Here is a 24,342-nt window from a genome sequence, read left to right as displayed (position 1 = left end):
GAGGGACCAGGTCACTTTATCTCCACATCTCCAGGGCCTGGCACACAGGCGGTCTTAGGAAACGTGCACATTCTGACTGGATGACTCTCCGTGCTGAAGGTTACATACGAAGGCTCCATATGTTTACCCTTTTATGGTGGGCAGAATAGTGGTCCCCCAAACATCTGGTATCCCAGTTCCCGGAACCTGTGAATATGGTATACATGGCAAAAGGGACTTAACAGGTGTGATTTAATTAGGAATCATGATATGGCGAGATTATCCTGGATAATTTGGGTGGATTCAACATAATAATTTTAAGAGGGAGGCAAGGGGGTCAGAGTTTGAGAAGGCAATGTGAAGATGGAAGCAGAGGTCAGCGTGATGCAGGACCACAGCCAAGGGATGCAGGCCCCTCTAGAAGCTGGAAAAGACAGGGAATTGGATTCTCTGCTAGAGACCCCAGAAGCAACACAGCCTGCTGACCTGTTTTGGACTTCTGACCTCCTGAACGGAAAAATAAAACATTTATGTTGCCTTACACCACTTAGTTTGTGACAGTTTGTTACCACAGCAATAGAAAAATGAACGCTATTAGCTACTTTTGTCTACTTTTGTCCCCGCGCTTGCTTCCCCCAAGGTCTCGTTCATCTGCTTATTGCACGTTTATCGAATGGCTACCATGGGCACGGCACTGTGCTAGGTGCTGGAATTACATGGGGGGGTAATAGCAGACATGAACTCTACTCTCTTGAAGCTCACAGAGAAATTTATACTCACCGTCTTGATTAGGGGGCACTTTAAGCTGCCGTGACAAACCCCCAAGAAAAAACTACCTATAATTTTATTTCTCTCTCACTTAACAGTACATAACTGAACAGTCTAGAGCTGTTTATCAACAGCTTTGCTTTTATCAACATGTAGCTTTCATATGTGGTTCAGAGCCAGCAGGAAAGGAAGAGGGAGGGAGGGAGGGAGGGAAGGAAAGAGAGAGAGGGATGGGGAGGGGGAGAGAGAGAGAGAGAGAGAGAGAGAGAGAGAGAGAGAGAGAGAGAGAGTGAGAGAGAGGGCTCATACAATTATTTTTAAGAGCAGCAACCAGATTTTGAACATGTCTCTGACCAGAACTTACAGGCCAGGTCTAGCTGCAAAAGTGTCTGGGGAGGTGGGGGCATACAGGCTCTAGAGAGTGCCCTTCTAAAAATGGGAGGGGGTTTCTGTTACTTAAAGGAAGAAGGGAAATTTGGCTGCTGGGAAACCGTTAGCCATCTCCACCATTACAACTATAGCAAAAAGAAGAGGGAGTTTGGAAAGGAAGATTTGATCTCATCATTGAGATCTCTGAAGAAGTGATGTGAGATCTGAAAGACGAGCAGATGTTAACTAGGGGTCTGGAAGGGTGTTCTAAGCAGAGGGAACAGCATGTGCAAAGGTCCTGTGGAGGAAGCAAGGTGAGTGTGGTGAGGGACTCAAAGTCCTGTACTACTGCCACCTTGTGGTCACATCTTTTTCCTTGGTCAGCACTGAAATCCCTGAACTCACTACAGGCACATAATAGGGCTGCACCTGAAAGATGGTCAATGTGGCTGAAACAGATAGCAAAAGGATGAGAGAAAATGTAGTAGAGGTAAAGCCGGAGTGTCAAGCTGACCTATGCTCGACTTTGTAAGTTATAATAATAAGTTTGTTACTCAAAGGGAGATCTGACAAACATGGCCCTGGCTATCATGCAGATTAGAATCTAGGAAGGATTTTCTAGAAAAGTTCTTAGATGAACTTCTCTTTCTAAGCCTGCATCTTCCTTATCATGCATTAAATATTTATTTATTTTCCTTCTCTCCAAGGGAAATATGGGAATAAAACATTGTGAACACTTCCCAAATAAGTCCCATTAAAATCAGCATGCCCCTCCCCTATGTTCATAGCAGCACTATTTACAGTAGCCAAGACATGGAAGCAACCTAAATGTCCATCAACAGAAGAATGGGTAAAGAAGATGTGGTATATATATATACAATGGAATACTATTCAGCCATTAAAAAGAATGAAATAATGCCATTTTCAGCAACATGAATGGACCTAGAGATGATCATACTAAGTGAAGTAAGTTAGAAAGAGAACGACAAATACCTTATGATATCACTTATATGGAATCTAAAATATGATACAAATGAACTTATTTACAAAACAGAAACAGATTCACAGACATAGAGAACAGACTTGTGGTTGCCAAGGGGAAGGGGGTGGGGGAGGGATGGAATGGGAGTTTGGGATTAGCAGATGCAAACTATTATATATAGAATGGATAAACAACAAGGTCCTACTGTATAGCACAGGGAACTATATTCAATATACTGTGATAAACCATTATGGAAAAGAGTATGACAAAGAATGTATATATATGTATAACAGAGTCACTTTGCTGTACAGCAGAAATTAACACGACATGATAAATCAACTATACTTCAATAAAAAAAAAATCAGCATGCCCCTTTCTTAGAAAGACAACATGGTAGTCACTTCTGTTGTTTGCCAGTGTTGGGGAGGGGGAAATTTCCCCCTCTACCCCTTGAGTTCTTGTGGCTGGACTAATAATAACATTGACACAAGACAGACTAACAGTAAGACAGGTAACCAACCAGGACCTACTGTATAGCACAGGGAACTCTACTCAATATTCTGTAATAACATATATGGGAAAAGAATCAGAAAAAGAATGGATATATGTATATGTATAACTGAATCACTTTGCTGTATACCTGAAACTAACACAACATTGTAAATCAACTATACCTAAAAAAAAAAACAAAAACAAAAAAACCCAAGGACTTCCCTGGTGGTCCAGTGGTTAAGACTCCTCGATCCCAATGCAGGGAGCCCGGGTTCGATCCCTTGTCAGGGAACTAGATCCCACATGCATGCCGCAACGAAGATCCCGCATGCTGCAACTAAGACCCGGTGTAACCAGATAAATAAATGTTAAAAATTAAAATAAAATGATGCTCAGAGAGTGAACAAAAGCAGGCAGCTTTTATGTATTTTTACACAAACAATACATTTGTGAGGATTTGACAGGACAAAAAACACTTAGATGTGGGTGCTTAATTAGTAAGGAATTTAATGCAAAGTTTGGGCTTGGGTAGTAACTGTAATTCAAAACAATCAATATGCCATTGAAGCACATTTTGGGGCGGCCTGCCTTTTGCCCCAACACCAAGGATCTCCAAATGATCCCCATTTGGGGCACTAGTATATAGAAGAGCCAAAGAAGGCCTCCGTATATGCGTGTACTTCTTCACAGCAAGCTGAGATCCGTTCGCTCAAAAGCCCATTGGCGCCAAACTCAAATTTTTACACATGCAATTGTTTAAAATATAGAACCAATAAGCAGATTTTTAACTAGTTAGAGCCTGCCTCCTTTGCATACCCCAAGAAATTGCAGCCAGCATCTGCTAGCCATAGGTAAACCCTGTACCACCACAAGACCCCAAACTACTGTTGTGGGCTGGAGCTCTCTGACCCGAGGCTCCCTGCCTGTGCAGGGGAACAACAGCGCCTAGACCCAGAAGGTTCCTCTTCAATAGCCCTCTTGTTCCCTAGCCCACCTCCCCTTCTGGGTAGCAGCCCCCAGCCCTTTGCCTTTGGCAGGTTTCAAGCAGCGAGGACCCTCCTCACATGCAAACCTGTCAAAACAGCCTCCAAAGAAAATTCCTTGTGTGCTACTGCCACCTTGTGGTCATATCTTTTTCCTTGCTCAGCGCCAAAATCCCTGACCTCATTAGGGGCCCAATACGACGGCACTCGCGGGCTTTGTTTTCTGTCCCGGACGATGAGTCGTGGATGGCAGTGGCGAGTGTCACTCTGTTCCCAGCTCTCTGTTCCACCTGACACAGTGACCAGCAATGCTTGAGAAGAGATTCTGGCCTCTCCATCAGTCTGGGTACCTGAGCGAGAGAATGAACAGCGCCCCCTGCCGGCTGTCTCCACTACTGGCTCCCTGCCCCGCCTGGCTCCAGGCACCTCTCCTAAGAGCCAATCAACGTTACCGTCTTTTTTTTTTTTTTTTTTTTTTTTTTTTGCCTCGCTGCGTGGCTAGGGATTGAACCCGGGCCATGGCAGTGAAAGCCCCGAGTCCTAAGCACTGGACCGCTAGGGAATTCCCAATGTTACCGTCTTTTTGTGCACCTGTTTCAGTCAATTAGGACTTCTATAACAAAATACCCTAGACTGGGTGGCTTGAACAACAGAAACTTATTACTCACAGTCTGGAGGCTGTGAAGTCTGAGACCAGAGTGCAAAGAATGGTTTTGGTGACAGCCCTCCCCTGGCTTGCAGACAGCTGCAGAGAGGGGGAGAGGGAGAGAGAGAAAGAGAGAGAGAGAGAGAGAGATATCTCACCTCTCTCATTACAAGGGCACTAATCCCATCATGGGGGCTCCACCCTCATGACCTCATCCTAATTACTTCCTAAAGGCCCCATAATACCAGCACATCTAGAGCTAGGGTTTCAACATAAGAATTCGGGGGAGACACAGACAGCCTCATAACAGCATGCTTCTGGAGATCTTGTATCCATTGCTTATATCTAAAGAAGTATGGAAAGTTCATGCCATGGTAAGGGGGTGGTTCTGCTATGGCATCCTGGAAACTTTTCACATATTCATTTAGTCAGAGGCTTGAACTGTAGCCAATCTGAGTCTTGGCAGAAAGCTTAAAAAAAAAAAAAAAAGCTTATGATCCTCCTGGAACATGAGAAAATGAGAGGCTTGTGAGCAGCTGCTATCTCCCATCTCCCACTCACTTCTTTTTTTTTTTTTTTTTTTTTTGGCTGCACCTCGTGGCTCAGTTCCCCCACCAGGGATTGAACCCAGGCCACGGCAGTGAAAGCCCAGAATCCTAATCACTAGGCCACCAGGGAACTCCCTCTTACTCACCTTTTTATCTTCCCTGGAGGCTTTCATGAGACAGTTTCTCATTGCTTCCTGGGTTCTGATGAGATGTCTTTCTGCCCAGTCCCCCTCAGATTGGAGCTGCAGAATATAAAAATGCTTAGCTGTAGTCTAGATTTGACTCTTATACTATACTAAAAAAGTATTTGGTCTTTGTTCCTGGCTGCTGGCACAGAGCTCCTACAACCCTTGTAATTTCCTGAGTGAGGGTGGTGGGAGTGCCTTGTGTTCTAATGAGGCCACTCTTGGTGGGTCTCTAGGGGCTGGTCATCAGAAAGACCAAGTCTTGATTAGAAGCGTGGAACTTTCATCACCACTCCCAACTTCCAGAGAGGGGAGAGGGGCTGGAGATTGAGTTAATCACCAATGGTCAATAGTTTAATCAATCATGTCTATGTAATGGAACCTTCATAAAAACCCCTAAACAAAGGATGAAGATCTTTCTGAGTCATAAAACTGATTTAAGGAATCTGGTTAGATAAAGTGCCAAGTTGAAAGCATTCCCAAGAACATCAATCTTGTTTTCTGGTGGAATGTGGACAATTACATGAGTATTCATAACTCTTACGAAATTGTTCTCTTCTCTGTTGAAATAAGTTCACACACAGAAGTGGTATTTGAACAAAAGGGTCTCATAAGAATCTCAAGACTTAAAAAAATCATTGCCACATCTTTTGAAAATAACTTTCCAAGAAACACCTGTAATTATATAATTGGTTTTCCTCCTTGATAATTTGTTGCCTTGTTGATTTTTCTATGTTCCTAAATGGTAAGACAAGTAAGACCTATCAAGACAACACAGCCTCAGGACTATTTTTGTTCTTCTTCCAAAAGAAGGATGGAAAAAACAATAAAAACCTGTGATTTGCTTGGTTTCTCATTTTAACAAAAGATTGAGAATTTCTTTTTATTTAAATTAGCATATCTATCAAATGCAGTTTGTAGACTTGTAGTTTAAAGATTTGGATCCTGATTTTTTTTAAAAAACTGGACATTTTTGAGATCATTGGGGAAATTTGAATACTATCTGGATATCAGATAGTATCAAGGAAGTACTGTTGGTTTTCCTAGTGTGATACTGCTGTGGTGCTTATATATTTTTAAAAAAGATTCTCATCTAATGAAGACATCTGTGTACTAAAATATTTGGGGATTAAAAAGATGAGTTTTAAAACAAAAAAAGCTCTTCCACTGGAGGAAAAAGAAAAAAGGATGAGTTCACAAGAAAAATCACTCAATAAAATTTACCTATTACTCTAATAACTACTATTATAATTATAGCATATCAGGCATAAGTACAATCCTGGTCCACGTCCCTCCACCCTCGAAGGCAACCATAGCTTGGTCCATTTCTGAACATAAAGTTGCAAAACTGGATCTGGGATCATTTTCCCAGACACTTTTGGGGTTTTAGTTTGAGGTCCCCAAATCATTCAAAGTCTACACCCCTGTCTTTTCTCCATTATCAGGAGATCTATGGTTGTCAATTTATGGTAAAGAAGGAAGCAATAAAACACTGGTCAGGGGCTTCCCTGGTGGTGCAGTGGTTGAGAATCCGTCTGCCAATGCAGGGGACACGTGTTCGAGCCCTGGTCTGGGAAGATCCCACATGCCACGGAGCAACTAAGCCTGTGCGCCACAACTACTGAAGCCTGCGTGCCCTAGAGCCCGTGCTCCACAACAAGAGAAGCCAACGCAATGAGAAGCCCGCGCACTGCAACACGGGGGCTACTCTTTGTTGTGGTGCGTGGGCTTCTCACTGGCACATAGGCTCAGTAGTTGTGGTGCACAGGCTTATCTGCTCCGCGGCATGTGGAATATTCCCAGACCAGGGATCGAACCTGTGTCCCCTGCATTGGGAGCACAGACTCTTAACCACTGCGCCACCAGGGAAGTCCCACAGGAGGGCTTCTTAGTTGCGGCTCCAGGGCTCCTTAACATGGCTCGCTGGCTCCTTAGTTGAGGCACTTGGGCTCCTTAGTTGTGGCATGTGAACTCTTAGTTGCAGCATGCATGTGGGATCTAGTTCCCTGACCAGGGATCAAACCTGGGCCCTCAGCATTGGGAGCATGGAGCCTTATCCACTGGACCGTCAGGGAAGTCCCAACATAACACTATTATATATAAAATAAACAAGGTCATACTGTATAGCACAGGGAACTATATTCAGTATCTTATAATAACCTATAATGGAAAAGAATAGATAACTAATAAGAACCTGTTGTATAACACAGGGAACTCTACTCAATACTCTGTAATGCCCTATATGGGAAAAGAATCTAAAAAAAAGAGTGGATACATGTATATGTATAACTGATTCACTTTGCTGTACACCTGAAACTAACACAACATTGTAAATCAACTATACTCCAATAAATATTTTTTAAAAACTATAATGGAAAAGAATATGAAAAAATGTGTGTGTGTATATATATATATATACATATACATATGTATAACTGAATCACTTTGCTGTATACCTGAAAGTAATGCAACATTGTAAATCAACTATATTTCAGTTTAAAAAATTTAAAAAAAAAAGATATGGATTGGACACTAGCACCCAGCTGTGCTCTTCTTCTATGTGATCAAGACAGAGAACTGAGAAGAGAATGACTTTCTCACACAGTTTCAAGGATTTTAATCTCGTGTCACTGCACGAACCTAAAGTCCTTTTCCATCTCTTAGAAAAATCCTGCAGAAGTGGTTCTCGTCCTCATTCTGCATTTGAGGCGCCTGAGACGGACAGCTGACATGACGTGCCAAGCCCACTCAGCTACTCAGTGGAGAAGCGGAATTCAAATTCTGGTCTGTGCAGTTCCCAAGACCCCGATTTTCCACTGAGCCATACTAGGAAATGTAAAAGGTCTTAGTTTGGGGTAGAAAAGTGTGGAGTGTGAATGAAGGGTGTAGCGGTTGGGAAAACCTCAAGAAGATAAGTGAACAGCGAATCCAGTGATCTTCCTAGGTGTTGGCAATCTTTTTATGTAAAGGGCCAGAAAGTCAGAGAGGCTCAGTGGGCCACAGGGTCTCTGTTGCAACTTCTCAACGCCTGTTAGAATTGGGCAGGGGGGGTGAGGTGGGGGGGGCATCAAAAAGACATGAGAGGGGAATTCCCTGGTGGTCCAGTGGTTAGGGCTCCGAGCTTCCATTGCAGGGGGCATGGGTCATGGGTTCCATCCCTGGTTGGGGAACTAAGATCCCTCAAGCCAGGCAGTGTGGCAAAAAAAAAAAAAAAGGAAAGAAAAAGAAAAAAAAGATAAGAGATATAGTGTTGGTGGAGGTGCAGAAAAGGGAACCCTCATGCACCGCTGGTGGGCACGTAAACTGGGGCAACTGTTATCAGAAACAGTATGGAGGTTCCTCAAAAAATTAAAACTAGAACCACCATAGGATCCAGCAACCCTACTTCTGGGCTTGTATGTGTCAACCCTACTTCTGGCTTCAATAGTGTAAATGTGTCAACCCAGTCTCCCAATTCCTCCCACCCCACCCCTTTCCCCCTTGGCAGCCATACATTTGTTCTCTATGTCTGTGTCTCTCTTTCTGCTTTGCACATAAAGTCATCTATACCATTTTTCTAGATTCCATATACATGTGTTAATACATGATATTTGTTTTTCTCTTTCTCTATATGACACTCTCTAGGTCCATCCACGTCTCTACAAATAACCCAGTTTTTTGTTTTTGTTTTTTAATATATCTTTCTTATTTATCTATTTATTTATTTTTAATTTAATTAATTAATTTATTTTTATTTATGGCTGTGTTGGGTCTTCGTTTCTGTGCGAGGGCTTTTCTCTAGCTGCGGCAAGTGGGGGCCACTCTTCATCGCGGTGCGCGGGCCTCTCACTATCGTGGCCTGTCTTATTGCAAAGCACAGGCTCCAGACGCGCAGGCTCAGTAATTGTGGCTCACGGGCCTAGTTGCTCCGCGGCATGTAGGATCTTCCCAGACCAGGGCTCGAACCCGTGTCCCCTGCATTGGCAGGCAGATTCTCAACCACTGCGCCACCAGGGAAGCCCAAATAACCCAGTTTTGTTCCTTTCATGGCTGAGTAATATTCCATTGTATGTATGTATCACACCTTCTTTATCCATTCCTCTGCTGATGGACGTTTAGGTTGCTTCCATGTCCTGGCTATTGTAAATAGTAATTTCAATTTTAGATTTTTGAGATTTACTTTGGGGCACCAAGGAGATTACTCCTGGCCAGTTGTAATGTCAGAGATACATTTAGACCATTCTATGAGAGCAGAAAGAAATACCTCAGGGCAGAAGACTACGTTTACAGCAGCTAGATGTCCTTTCATAGGGCGAGGGTCTCCCCACCTCTTTCCCCCACTCTTCAGTTGATGTGGGTAGTTATGGTCTTGGAATGAGACTGCAACACATGGCAAGGAATTGGGGGAATCACTGTGATTCCTGGAGCTTCAATAATCTTTGCAAACGACTCTCTTCACATAGTTGTGAAGCCTTCACTGAGACTTCAACTCAGTCAGTCAACACGTATTTACTGAACATTTGCCAAAATCTAGGCACTTTCTAAACACCGAGGATGTAGTCCCTGCCCTCAAGGGGCTTAATTTCTAGACTCCAGATATCTTTTTTTTTTTTTAATTGGAGACTAGTTGCTTTATAATGTTGTTAGTTTCTGCTGTTCAGCAAAGCGAATCAGCTGTATGTGTACATATCCCCTCCTTTTTGGATTTCCTTCCCATTTAGGTCACCCACAGAGCATTGAGTAGAGTTCCCTGTGCTATACAGGAGTTTCTCATTAGTTATCTATTTTATACATAGTAGTGTATACATGTGAATCCCAATCTCCCAATTCATCCCACCCCCCCCTTCTCCCCTTGGTGTCCATACGTTTGTTCTCTATGTCCGTGTCTCTATTTCTGCTTTGCAAATAGGTTCATCTGTACCATTTTTCTAGATTCCACCTATATGTGTTAATGTATTTGTTTTTCTCTTTCTGACTTACTTCACTCTGTATGACAGTCTCTAGGTCCATCCATGTCTCTGCAAATGGCATGATTTCATTCCTTCTTATGGCGGAGTAATATTCCATTGCATATATGTACCACATCTTCTTTATCCATTCATCTGTCGAGGGACACTTAGGTTGCTTCCATGTCCTGGCTATTGTAAATAGTGCTGCAGTGAACACTGGGGTGGTGCGTCTTTTGGAATTCTGGTTTTCTCCAGGTGTGTGCCCAGGAGTGGCTCCAGATATCTTATGATTTCAAGAGCATCAGGAATAATAGGTGTCATCAAACCCTAAGTGCTTTTTCCCCAACCAAGTGGTTTTTGTCATCACTGATGTCTCTAGAAGCCATGGCACCAGGGGAGGGGAGGGGTACTATACTTTCTACAGTGTTGACACACTCAGGACACACCCTGGGTGACACACTTGGGTGACAAAGAAGATCAGGAGTGAAGTCTAGTGTCTCTTGTCCTCTCCCCGACCATGAAATCTAGAGATGACATCACAGGATAGTATAGAAGAATAAGATGGATAAAGATGGGTGGTGGGGAGAAATGGTGGGTTCTGGGGCAAAATGGCAGGACCATTCAACATCCAGGGGCATTGTGCTGTGTGTCCTACCGGACAAGAGCCCCCTTCTTGGCCTCACAACCCAGTGATCACCTTGAGATTTGGGTGGCGGGTAAGGTTTTGCATGATTTGAGGATTTTTTTTTTTTTTTAATTTATGTGATTGACTAGTCATCCCCTGACTCTCATTTCTACATCACTTGCACTATCTCCTCTTTTTAACATCTTTGCTTTCTTAACTTTCTACTCCTTTGCTTTTTTTTTTAATATAAATTTATTTATTTTATTTATTTTTGGCTGCATTGGGTCTTCGTTGCTGCACGTGGGCTTTCTCTAGTTGCAGTGAGCAGGGGCTACTCTTCGTTGCAGTGCACAGGCTTCTCACTGCGGTGGCTTCTCTTGTTGCGGAGCACGGGCTGTAGGCGCACGGGCTCAGTAGTTGTGGCTCGTGGGCTCTAGAGCGCAGGCTCAGTAGTTGTGGTGCATGGGCTTAGTTGCTCCACGGCATGTGGGATCTTCCCGGAGCAGGGCTCGAACCCATGTCCCCTGCATTGGCAGGTGGATTCTTAACCACTGAGCCACCAGGGAAGTCCCCCCATGTCTATTTTAGATTGCATTTTTTCTCTTCAATTATATCCCCCTTTTAACATGTATTTGAAATCATTATAGATTCACAGGAAGCTGAAAAAAATAGTTCAGATACTTAATGGTCCATTATTCACCCATAACAATAACAAATCCAAGAAGTTGACGTTAGGCAGATGACATGATACTCTATATAGAAAACCCTAAAGACTCCACCCAAAAACTATTAGAACTAATAAATGAATTCACCAAAGAGGGGAAAGAATCAATGAATTAGCTAAAGAGGTTAAAGACCTATACTCTGAAAATTATAAAACATTGATGAAGGAAACTGAAGATGCTTCGAAAGAATGGAAAGATATCACATGCTCTTGGATTAGAAGTATTAATAGTCAAAATGGCCATACTACCCAAAGAAATCTACAGATTTAATGCAATCCCTATCAAAATACCCATGACATTTCTCAGGATCTAGAACAAACACTCCTAAAATTCATATGGAACCACAAAAGACCCCGAATTTGTAAAGCAAGCTTGAGAAAAAAGAACTAAGCTGGAGGAGAAAAGAACAAAGCTGGAGAAAAAAGAACAAACCCTGGCAGACTTCAGACTATACGACAAAGCTACAGTAATCAAAAGAGCATGGTACCAGCACAAAAACAGACACATAGATTAATGTAACAAAATAGAGAGCCCGGAAATAAACCTGCACATTTATGGTCAATTAATTTATGACAAAGGAGGCCATATACAATGGAGAAAAGACAGTTTCTTCAATAAGTGGTGCTGGGAAAACTGGACAGCTACATGTAAAATAATGAGATTAGAACATTTCTAGGGAACTATATTCCACATCCTGTGATAAACCATAATGGAAAAGAATATAAAAAAACAATGTATATAGGTATATAACTGAGTCACTTTCCTGCACAGCAGAGATTGGCATAACATTGTAAACCAACTAGACTTCAATAGGGACTTCCCCAGTGACACAGTGGATAAGAATCTGCCTGCCAATGCAGGGGACACGGGTTCGAGCCCTGGTCCAGGAAGATCCCACATGCCACAGAGCAACTAAGCCCGTGTGCCACAACTACTGAGCCTGCGCTCTAGAGCCCGCGAGCCACAACTACTGAGCCCATGAGCCGCAGCTACTGAAGTCTGTGCGCCTAGAGCCCGTGCTCCGCAACAAGAGAAGCCACCACGATGAGAAGCCCGCTCGCCGCAACTAGAGAAAAGCCTGCACGCAGCAATGAAGACCCAACGCAGCCAAAAATAAATAAATAAATAAATAAATTTATTAAAAAAAAAAAAAAAAGACTCTGCAAAAAGAAATCCTTGGGGCTGGATTTGTCAATTCTGTGCACTGGAGTTTTTAACTGTGAGAAATAAATATTTGTTGGTTAAGCCACCCTGTCTATGGTATTCTTTTAGAGCAACCTGAGCTGACAAAGACACATACAAATGCAGCTGTACATGGGACAGGGGAGGAATGTGTGTTTTCCCTTTTCCATTGGATTTTTTAAAAAAATTAAAGTGGATCCCCACTTGAGGATTCCCCTTACTGGGCTGTGGGAACCCCCAAAGGCTCAAGTGCTAAGCATACTCCTGCCCCACTCTGCTGGCATCCCCCCGCCTGTTTTTCTTTGCCAACTTTTTTTTTATGCACACGCTCCCAACCTTAGCAGCAGGTCAGCTCTGCTAAGAGAAACCAAAAACTTGTGCTACAGCGCCACCCTCTGGAAAATGAAAGAAAGGCTCTCAAATATCAATCTCTTGAACTGTTAGAATCAAAGTAAACAAAGCCTTGGAGGTGACGTCAGCATCATGGTGGTGTGAGATGCTCCCTTTGTCTCTCCCCTTCAACCTCAACCAGTAAAACATCCATAACTCAATAAGGGTTCCTCCGCTTAACACACCAGGATGCTGGAGAGTTTCACACATCTGTATATCTAAAGGTGGGGGGAATGGAACATGTAGAAGAGGTGAAACCAGGTGAAGAGTGGAGGTGGTGCCCACAATCCAGGTGACCCTGGACACAGCAGAGGCACCTGCTATCCCAACATCCCAGGGTGTGATGCCAGTGACAGCAGTGACATCACCAGCAGCAAGGCACCAGTGACCACATAGGCACAAGCAGTGACAACAAGGGCACCAGGCAACACCTCTGGCAAAGGCTGTTGGGGGGCGATTCTCAAATATAGCCAGAGGCAGCTCAAGTAAGACAAACAAAAAACTTGCGCTATAGCACCACCTACCGAAAAAAGAAAGTCCTCTAATTACTAACCTGTTGAATCGTTAGAATCAAGTAAAAAAAAAAAGCTTTACCTAAAAAAGACAGGTGTTTGCTACTTCAAATACACCAGCAGAGGACTAACTCATCAAGCACCATGAAAAACCACAGTAAAACAGTATTACAAAAAGAAAATGTCAATTCTTCAGAAACAAACTTAAAGTCATGGAATATTGTGATCTAACTGATAGAGAATTCAAAATAGTTGTCATGAAGAAACTTAACAAGCTACAAGAAAACTCAGAAAGGCAGTTCAGTGAGCTCAGGAATAAAATTAATGAACAATGGATGGACTTAGAGATTGTCCTACCAAGTGAAGTAAGTCGGACAGAGAAAGACAAAGATCATGTGATATCACTTATATGTAGAATCTAAAAAAATGATACAAGTGAACTTATTTACAAAACAGAAACAGACTCACGGACTTAGAAAATAAACTCATGGTTACCAAAGGGGTAAGGGGGGGAGGGATAAATTAGGAGTTTGGGATTAACATATACGTACTACTATATATAAAACAGATAATCAACAAGGACCTACTGTATAGCACAGGGAACTCTACTCAATACTCTGTAATGACCTATATGGGAAAAGAATCTGAAGAAGAATAGATACATGTATATGTATAACTGAATTGCTTTGTTGTACACCTGAAACTAACACAACATTGTAAATCATCTATACTCCAATAATAATTTAAAAAAAAGACTGAGTACTACGTGCTGGCAAAAAAATAAAAATAAAAATAATGAACAGAAGGAATACTTTATCAAAGAGATTAAAACACTCAAAAAGAACCAAACAAATTCTGGAGCTGAAAAAATCAATAAATGAGATGAAGAATGCATTAGAAAGCACTAGAAATTGATCAGACCATATGGAAGACAGAATTAGCAAGATCAAAGAAATCTAGAAATGATACAGGTAGAAGAGGAGAAAGAACTAAGATCTTAAAAAATGAGGAAATTCTACAATAGCTATCTGACTTCATTATGAAGGGCAACATTAGGATAATGGGTATCCCAGAAGAAGAGAGGGAGAAGGGAGCAGAGAGTTTATTTAAAGAAATAATAGCTGAGAACTTCCCAGATTTGGGGAAGGAACTGTATGTCCTTGAAGCTAAGAGAACACCTCATTAACTCAACGCAAAAAGACCTTCTCCAACAAATGACAATGGAGACACGACGATCCAAAACCTATGGGATGCAGCAAAAGCAGTTCTAAGAGGGAAGTTTATAGCAATACAAGCCTACCTCAAGAAACAGGAAACATCTCGAATAAACAACCTAACCTTGCACCTAAAGCAATTAGAGAAAGAAGAACAAAAAAACCCCAAAGCTAGCAGAAGGAAAGAAATCATAAAGATCAGATCAGAAATAAATGAAAAAGAAATGAAGAAAACAATAGCAAAAATCAATGAAACTAAAAGCTGGTTCTTTGAGAAGATAAACAAAATTGATAAACCATTAGCCAGACTCATCAAGAGAAAAAAGGAGAAGACTCAAATTAATAGAATTAGAAATGAAAAAGGAGAAGTAACCACTGACACTGCAGAAATACAAACGATCATAAGAGATTACTACAAGCAACTCTATGCTAATAAAATGGACAACCTGGAAGAAATGGACAGATTCTTAGAAATGCACAACCTGCCGAGACTGAACCAGGAAGAAATAGAAAATATGAACAGACCAATCACAAGCACTGAAATTGAAACTGTGATTAAAAATCTTCCAACACACAAAAGCCCAGGACCAGATGGCTTCACAGGCGAATTCTATCAAACATTTAGAGAAGAGCTAACACCTATCCTTCTCAAACTCTTCCAAAATATTGCAGAGGGAGGAACACTCCCCAACTCATTCTACGAGGCCACCATCACCCTGATACCAAAACCAGGCAAAGATGTCACAAAGAAAGAAAACTACAGGCCAATATCACTGATGAACATAGATGCAAAAATCCTCAACAAAATACTAGCAAACAGAATCCAACAGCACATTAAAAGGATCATACACCATGATCAAGTGGGGTTTATTCCAGGAATGCAAGGATTCTTCAATATACGCAAATCAATCAACGTGATACATCATATTAACAAATTGAAGGAGAAAAACCATATGATCATCTCAATAGATGCAGAGAAAGCTTTCGACAAAATTCAACACCCATTTATGATAAAAGTCCTGCAGAAAGTAGGCATAGAGGGAACTTTCCTCAACATAATAAAGGCCGTATATGACAAACCCACAGCCAACATTGTCCTCAATGGTGAAAAACTGAAACCATTTCCACTAAGATCAGGAACAAGACAAGGTTGCCCACTCTCACCACTATTATTCAACATAGTTTTGGAAGTGTTAGCCACAGCAATCAGAGACGAAAAAGAAATAAAAGGAATCCAAATCGGAAAAGAAGAAGTAAAGCTGTCACTGTTTGCAGATGACATGATACTATACATAGAGAATCCAAAAGATGCTACCAGAAAACTACTAGAGCTAATCAATGAATTTGGTAAAGTAGCAGGATACAAAATTAATGCACAGAAATCTCTTGCATTCCTGTATACTAATGATGAAAAATCTGAAAGTGAAATTAAGAAAACACTCCCGTTTACCATTGCAACAAAAAGAATAAAATACCTAGGAATAAACCTACCTAAGGAGACAAAAGACCTGTATGCAGAAAATTATAGGACACTGATGAAAGAAATTAAAGATGATACAAATAGATGGAGAGATATACCATGTTCTTGGATTGGAAGAATCAACATTGTGAAAATGACTCTGCTACCCAAAGCAATCTACAGATTCAATGCAATCCCTATCAAACTACCACTGGCATTTTTCACAGAACTAGAACAAAAAATTTCACAATTTGTATGGAAACACAAAAGACCCCGAATAGCCAAAGCAATCTTGAGAACGAAAAATGGAGCTGGAGGAATCAGGCTCCCTGACTTCAGACTATATTACAAAGCTACAGTAATCAAGACAGTTTGGTACTGGCACAAAAACAGAAATATAGATCAATGGAACAGGATAGAAAGCCCAGAGATAAGCCCACGCACATATGGTCACCTTATCTTTGATAAAGGAGGCAAGCATATACAGTGGAGAAAAGACAGCCTCTTCAATAAGTGGTGCTGGGAAAATTGGACAGGTACATGTAAAAGTATGAAATTAGAACACTCCCTAACACCATACACAAAAATAAACTCAAAATGGATTAAAGACCTAAGTGTAAGGCCAGACACTATCAAACTCTTAGAGGAAAACATAGGCAGAACACTGTATGACATAAGTCACAGCAAGATCCTTTTTGACCCAGGTCCTAGAGAAATGGAAATAAAAACACAAATAAACAAATGGGACCTAATGAAACTTAAAAGCTTTTGCACAGCAAAGGAAACCATAAACAAGACCAAAAGACAACCCTCAGAATGGGAGAAAATATTTGCAAATGAAGCAACGGACAAAGGATTAATCTCCAAGATTTACAAGCAGCTCATGCAGCTCAATAACAAAAAAACAAACAACCCAATCCAAAAATGGGCAGAAGACCTAAATAGACATTTCTCCAAAGAAGAGATACAGATTGCCAACAGACACATGAAAGAATGCTCAACATCTTTAATCATTAGAGAAATGCAAATCAAAACTACAATGAGGTATCATCTCACACCGGTCAGAATGGCCATCATCAAAAAATCTAGAAACAATAAATGCTGGAGAGGGTGTGGAGAAAAGGGAACACTCTTGCACTGTTGGTGGGAATGTAAATTGATACAGCCGCTATGGAGAACAGTATGGAGGTTCCTTAAAAAACTAAAAATAGAACTACCATATGACCCAGCAATCCCACTACTGGGCATATACCCTGAGAAAACCATAATTCAGAAAGAGTCATGTACCAAAATATTCATTGCAGCTCTGTTTACAATAGCCAGGACATGGAAGCAACCTAGGTGTCCATCATCGGATGAATGGATAAAGAAGATGTGGCACATATATACAATGGAATATTACTCAGCCATAAAAAGAAATGAAATGGAGGTGTTTGTAATGAGGTGGATGGAGTTAGAGTCTGTCATACAGAGTGAAGTAAGTCAGAAAGAGAAAAACAAATACAGTATGCTAACACATATATATGGAATCTAAGGGAAAAAAAAAAAAAAAAAGAGGTCATGAAGAACCTAGTGGCAAGATGGGAATAAAGACAGAGACCTACTAGAGAATGGACTTGAGGATATGGGGAGGGGAGGGGTGAGATGTGACAGGGTGAGAGAGTGTCATGGACATATATACACTACCAAATGTAAAATAGATAACTAGTGGGAAGCAGCCGCATAGCACAGGGAGATCAGCTCGGTGCTTTGTGACCACCTAGAGGGGTGGGATAGGGAGGGTGGGAGGGAGGGAGATGCAAGAGGGAAGAGATATGGCAACATATGTATATGTGTAACTGATTCACTTTGTTGTAAAGCAGAAGCTAGCACACCATTGTAAAGCAATTATACTTCAATAAAGATGTTCAAAAAAAAAAAAAAAAAAAAAGACCTTCTCCAAGGGGGCTTCCCTGGTGGCGCAGTGGTTAAGAATCTGCCTGCCAATGCAGGGGACAGGGGTTCAAGCCCTGGTCTGGGAAGATGCCACATGCCACGGAGCAACTAAGGCCGTGCGCCACAACTACTGAGCCTGTGCTCTAGAGCCCAAGAGCCACAACTACTGAGCCCACATGCCACAACTACTGAAGCCCGTGCACCTAGAGCCCATGCTCCACCGCAATGAGCAGCCCAAGCACCTCAATGAAGAGTAGCCCTGGCTCGCCGCAACTAGAGAAAAGCCTGCATGCAGCAATGAAGACCCAATGCAGCCAAAAAAAAAAAAAAAAAAGACCTTCTCCATTATATTAAAACTGTCAAAAGTCAATGACAAAGAAAGAATTTTAAAGGCAGTCAGGGAATAAGGATGGTAATCTACAAAGGAACTAGGCTATCTGTAGCAGAAGCTACAGGCCAGGAGACAGTGGAATGACAGTCTCAAAATACTGAAAGATTAAAAAATGTGTCAAATGTGCCCAAGAATACTCTATCCAGCAGAGTTATCTTTCCAATATGAATTAGAAATAAAGGGGGACACAGAGTTTTGAGGGCATTAGCCCACTGTGGCCCCCTTTGCTTGGCAAAGCAATAAAGCTATTCTTCCTGTCAGAAAAAAAGAAAAGAAATAAGCCTTTCCCAGACAGAAAAAAGCTGACAGAGTTCAACACTAGACCTTCCTTACAAAAAATGTTGAAAGGAGCTCTTCTACCTGAAACAAAAAGGCAAAAGTACACAAAATGTTGAGAAAGGTGATGAACAGATGGATCTATCAGAAAATTGCAACTCTATATCACAATAGGTTTTTAAACACTTAATTACAGCATAAAGGTTAAAAAGGAAAAAGTAGTACAAATAACTATAGCCACTTCAATTTGGCAACAGGCTCACAACATAAAAAGGGATAATTTGAGACAAAAAAACAGAAAAGGGAAAGAGGAAAAGGATAGAACCCATATAGGCAAATGAAGATAAGATGGTATCAGCATAAAAAGGACTATTTCATCTATGGGATGTTTTATACAAACCTCATGGGAACCACAGCACATAAATCTAGAGCAGAGACATGAAATATAAAAAAAAGAGGAAACTAAGAAAAATATCATAGAAAAGCACTAAACTAAAATGGCAGATGAAACCCACACAAAAATAAACAATAGAGATACAGAGCAACCAGGAAACAAAAGATAAAGTGGCAGGACTAAGTCCTCTATCAATAATTACCCTAAATGTAAATGAATTGAATTCACCAATCAAAAGACACGGAGTGGCTGGATGGATTAAACAAAAACCCAAGACCCCACTATATGCTTCCTCCAAGAGACTCATCTCTGGGTTTCTAAAAACAAATGCTGGCTCAAGGTAAGGGATGAAAGATGATACTCAAAGCAAAAGTCAGCCAGAAGAAAGTGGGTGTAGCCATACTCATATCAGACAAAATAGACTTCAAGCCAAAAAAGGTAACAAGAGACAATAATGGACATTATATAATCACAAAGGGAACAATTCATCAAGAAAACGTAACAGTTATCAATACAAATGCACCTAACATAGGAGGACCAAAATATATAAAGCAATTATTTTTTTAATAAAGCAATTATTAACAGACCTAAAGGGAGTAAGTGACAGCAACACATTAATAGTAGGGGACATTAACACCCCACTTACATCAATGGATAGATCATCCAGACAGAAAGTCAACAAGGGAACTATAGCCTTAAACAAAATATTAGAACAAATGAATTTGACAGATCTGTACAGAACATTCCATTCAAATGCAGCAGAATACACATTCTTCTCAAGTGAACATGGAACATTCTCAAGCACAGACCATAGGTTGGGACACAAAACAAGTCTCAATAAATTTAAGAAGACTGAAATCATATCAAGCATCTTTTCCAACCACAGTGGTATGCAGCTAGGAATCAACTAAAGAAGAAAGCTGAAAAAATCACAAATATATGGAGACTGAACAACATGCTACTGAACAACTATTGGGTCAGTAAAGAAACCAAAGGAGAAATTTTAAAATACCTGAAGATAAATGAAAATGAAAACATACAAAAATCTATGAGACGCAGCAAAAGCTAAACTTCTAAAAGTGAAATTTATAGCAATACAGGATTACCTCAAGAAACAAGAAAAATCTCAAAAAACAATCTAACTTTACACTTAAAGTAATTTAAAAAAGAACGAACAAAGCCCAAAGTCAGTAGAAGGAAGGAAATAATAAAGATAAGAACAGAAAGAAATTAAATAGAAACTAAAAAGACAATAGAAAAGATCCATGAAACTAAGAGCTGGTTCTTTAAAAAGATACACAAAACTGAAAAACCTTTAGCCAGACTCACTAAGAAAAAAAGAGAGAAGGCTCGTAAATAAAATCAGAAACGAAAGAGGAGAAATTATAATGGATACCACAGAAATACATTTTTCCAAAGAGGACATCCAAATGGCCAACAGGCACATGAAAAGATGCTCAACATCACTATTAGGGAAATGCAAATTCAAACCACAATGAGCTATCACCTCACACCTGTTAGAAGTGCTATCATCACGAAGACAGGAGACAACAGGTGCTGGTGAGGATGTGGTGAAAAGGGAACCCTATACAGTGTTGAAGGGGATCTAAATTGGTCCAACCACTATGGAAAACAATATGGAGGTTTCCTCCCAAATTAAAAATAGATCTACCATATGATCCAGTAATTCCACTCTGGGGTATATACCCAAAGGAAACAAAAACAGGATTTTGAGGAGATATCTGCACTCCCATGTTTATCACAGCATTATTCACAATAGCCAACATAATGGAAACAACCCAAATTGATCAACAACAGATGAATGGGTAAAAAGATGTGGTATATACACACAATGGAATATTATGCAGTCATGAGAAAGGAGGACATACTGCCATTTGTGACCACATGGGCGGACCGTGAACTCATTAAGCTAAGTGAGATAAGTCAGACAGAGAAAGTTAGGTACTCTATGAAATCACTCACTCATAAGTGGAATCTAAAAAAGTCAAACCTGTAGAAAACACAGAGTAAAATTGTGTTACCAGGGCCTGGGAGCTAAGATTGATGGTGTTTAAGGGTACACATTTGTAAGGAATAGTAAATAAGCCATAGAGATCTAATGCACAGTAAAACGAACATAAACAGTAACACTATCGTATAATTATGTAATGTGATAAATATTGTTACAACATATATAAATGTATCAAAGTAACAGCTGTACACCTTAAATTTACACAATATTACATGCGAAATTTATTCAATTAAAAAAAATGACATGACAGAGTGAGCACGCCTAGCTTGTCCTATAAGACTTTTAAAAGTATCAAATTGGCTACAGTAACGGCGAACTCTCGAGAGAAAAAGAACCCCTTGCATATTTAGGGAGCTCTTTGGGATGCCACACCCAAAGCACCTGAAATCAAAGAACCCCCTCTCCTCCGGGCAAGCCGGAGGCAGCGGGAGAGGGAAGGCAGGTCTCCTGGCCCCCCCCCACCCCCAGCGCCGTGGGAAGGGCGCCGCCAGCCCCACCTGCTGTGCCCCCCGCCCCCCCCATGCCACCTGCTCGCCCCTCCGAGCCCAGGCCCGACAGAGGCGACGGGGCGCACCTCGAGGGCGCGCGCGGCCGCTTCCGACGGCGGGGCTCGAGATCATCCTCCCCCGGGAACGGCCGCTCATCTAGCGATTCCGGTTGTCACCGGGGAGCTCGCGGCGGATACTCACCCGTTGGAGATACTGTTCTTCCTCACCATGATGCGAGAGGTGTGAGGCTCCTACTCCCCGGGAATCCCACTCTTAGGCTTCTTCTAGAACATACAGCGGATCAGCTGCGGCCGCGGGCGTGCACACCCAGGAGGCTGGTGAGAAGACGGCGCCCACAGGTTACCGAAGGCGCACGCGTTGCGCGCGCTCGGACCAGGCGGCGGAGGGGCGCACAGCGCATGCTCCAGGGCCGCCTTGCCCGGCGCGCCCTGGAGAGCAAGCGCGAGACTGAGGGCGTGAGGCTGAGGGCGTGAGGCTGCGGGTGTGGGGCGGGCGCGTAGGGAGCGGTGAGGGTGCGTTGGTGACCTCTCCTAGTCCGCGGTAGATGGTGCGTCCTGCATTCGCTGCCCAGAGAGAGCAAAAGTGCCCTGTCCATCCAGATGAATGTCATACTGTCCTTTAGAGCCCCACCCCCACCCCCGCTGACCATCCCTGTTAAATACTCCAGTATTTGTCTGGTGGGAGCTCTGCTCAATGGAAAAACCCAGCTCCGTGTCCCTCCCCCACCCCCACCCACCCCCACCCACCCCCAGCTCCCGGTAACCAGGGCCAGACCCGCACGGGTCGCTGGGACTTGTAGTCCTCAGGGCCTGGCCCACCCACTGTGCATCTCCTTTGGGAATTAGCCGTGCTTGATATGCATCAAATCCGGGTCCGTATGATTTCACGAGGGCCTACTGTGTACTGAACACCTTGCTAGGATTGGTGGGAAGTAGATGAGTTCATGCCCCAGCTCTCGTCCTCACATTAGGTTAAGCAGAAAGGTGAATTTGCGAAGTACAATGTAATGTACAAAAATTACGAATTATAGTGCTGTTGGAGGTCACGGAAGGGCCAGAGTCAGAAAGAACTTCCTGGAAGATGTGGGGTTTCAATCAGGCTTTGAAACCTGTACCGATCTAGGTTAGGCAGAAATTGCAAAACCCAGAGGATGGAGGTGGCAGGGAGTATAAAGGAGAGTTTGATCTGGTTATCTGGAAGGCTTAAAGGGGAGAGTGGTGAGCAGGGCTCAGATGGGGAAGTGGACGCTTTCAGAAAGGGCCTCCGTTTTGAGTTCCTCTGCAGTGGAGACTTATACCTACAGGCACTTACAGGCTTAAATGAAAACACCATCACAGGATTTACTTGTGTGTTTCCGGACCTCATGGCTCCTGTTTAGGTAAATCTCCTGTAAGAGAAGGGAGGGCTTCGAGGTCACGGGGAGAAGCCTTGGGTCCCCCACTCCCCCTGTTCTCCTGGCAGGGGGTTCTCATGGGGTGTGGGAACGACAGACACCTGATCTCACCCGCTTTCTTCTCTGATTCCAGGAAGATTTTGCCTCCTACAAGCCCTGGATAAAACCAAGGTATCAATTCTGTCCCTGTCTTTCTCCATCTCCCCCTCCCTTCCCTCCTTCCTCTGGTTCCTCCCTCATTCCCTGTCCCTAGGGAGACCGTTTGTCATTCTGAGGCACCCCCTCCTCACCTGTCACCAGTAGAAGCAGGACATCATGAGCTATGAACCTGTGGGGGGTGGCCTTTTCTGTAGCATTCACAGGTGTACTCTCCAGCATGACTGGATTTTAGATGAGTCAGATGAAATTCAGCCAGGCCCTCTGTAGAGTCAGGTGATTGCAAGAACTCCAAGATATCTCCTCCCTTTCTGAGAGCAAAGTTTACATCCTTGGTGGGAGTCCAGCATCGCAGGGTCACGTTCCTCTGGGCAGGTACCACCGAGCTGGGCCAGGCACTGAGGGAGGGCTTCAGAAGGGACTGGAAGGAAGTAGATCTCAGGACGGGATGTGATCCACTCACCTGCTCTCAGGAAGCCCATTTAAAGAAGGGAGAGGGGAAAGTGGGACCTTTGGGGGGGTGAAGGGTCAAGGAGGGTTTATGAAGAAACACTCACCATCTCTTCTTATGTCTCCTTGGCCAACACACAGCCCTGCAAAGAATTGTCGCTGAGACACAGGCACCTGCATGGAGCCCGCGTCCTCACCTCCTGGTCCCTGAGGGGCCGTCTCGGGGCTCATACGTGTGGGAGCTCTCACTTCCCCATGCTGGACTCTGGCTCCTGCTCTGCCCTCAGCTCCTCCACCATGCCCCATGAAGGTTCCCCTGTGCTGCTGTCACCTCCCAAGGCTCCAGGGCCTTTCTCATTTCCACAAAAATCCCACCAATCCTCTTATTTTCTCCTTCTACCTGAACCACTCTTGGTGCAAAATCTATGTCTGAACACAGTCAAATTCAGACCTCAAATTCTAACACACCTAGATAAGCCAGGAATGCTGAAAGCCGGGATGCTGTTGGGGAGATGGAAAAAGTTGATACAGAGAAGTAGAGGATTTCCTGGCCAATAGGAAAGATGCTGGACCTTAGAACCGAGTGAAGGAGTCAGTGTTAGTGAACATTTTTGAATGACTGTGATTTGAGGTCCATGTGCAGAGAAGGAGCAAGACCATGGTTCATGCATTTAAAAACAAATTCAGGACTTCCCTGGTGGCGCAGTGGTTAGGAATCCGCCTGCCAAGGCAGGGGACACGTGTTCAAGCCCTGGTCCGGGAAGATCCCACATGCCGCGGAGCAACTAAGCCTGTGCGCCACAACGACTGAGCCCCCGT

General features: G+C 42.7%; 1 protein-coding gene across 1 annotated transcript in view; it reads left to right on the top strand.

The window, feature by feature from the left end:
• Positions 1–21,749, top strand: part of OSCAR (osteoclast associated Ig-like receptor) — a 31,875-nt gene extending 10,126 nt beyond the window's left edge. The window contains exon 6 of the mRNA XM_061172524.1: positions 21,484–21,749. Within this exon, the coding sequence (XP_061028507.1) occupies positions 21,484–21,749 (266 nt within the window). The remainder of the gene's footprint in view (positions 1–21,483) is intronic.
• The last annotated feature ends 2,593 nt before the right edge of the window (positions 21,750–24,342 follow it).

This window comes from Eubalaena glacialis, chromosome 18 (genome assembly GCF_028564815.1).
Source record: "Eubalaena glacialis isolate mEubGla1 chromosome 18, mEubGla1.1.hap2.+ XY, whole genome shotgun sequence".
Classification (NCBI taxonomy): domain Eukaryota; kingdom Metazoa; phylum Chordata; class Mammalia; order Artiodactyla; family Balaenidae; genus Eubalaena; species Eubalaena glacialis.
Note: the sequence above shows the minus strand (reverse complement) of the source record. Positions and strands in the feature narration are given on the sequence as shown.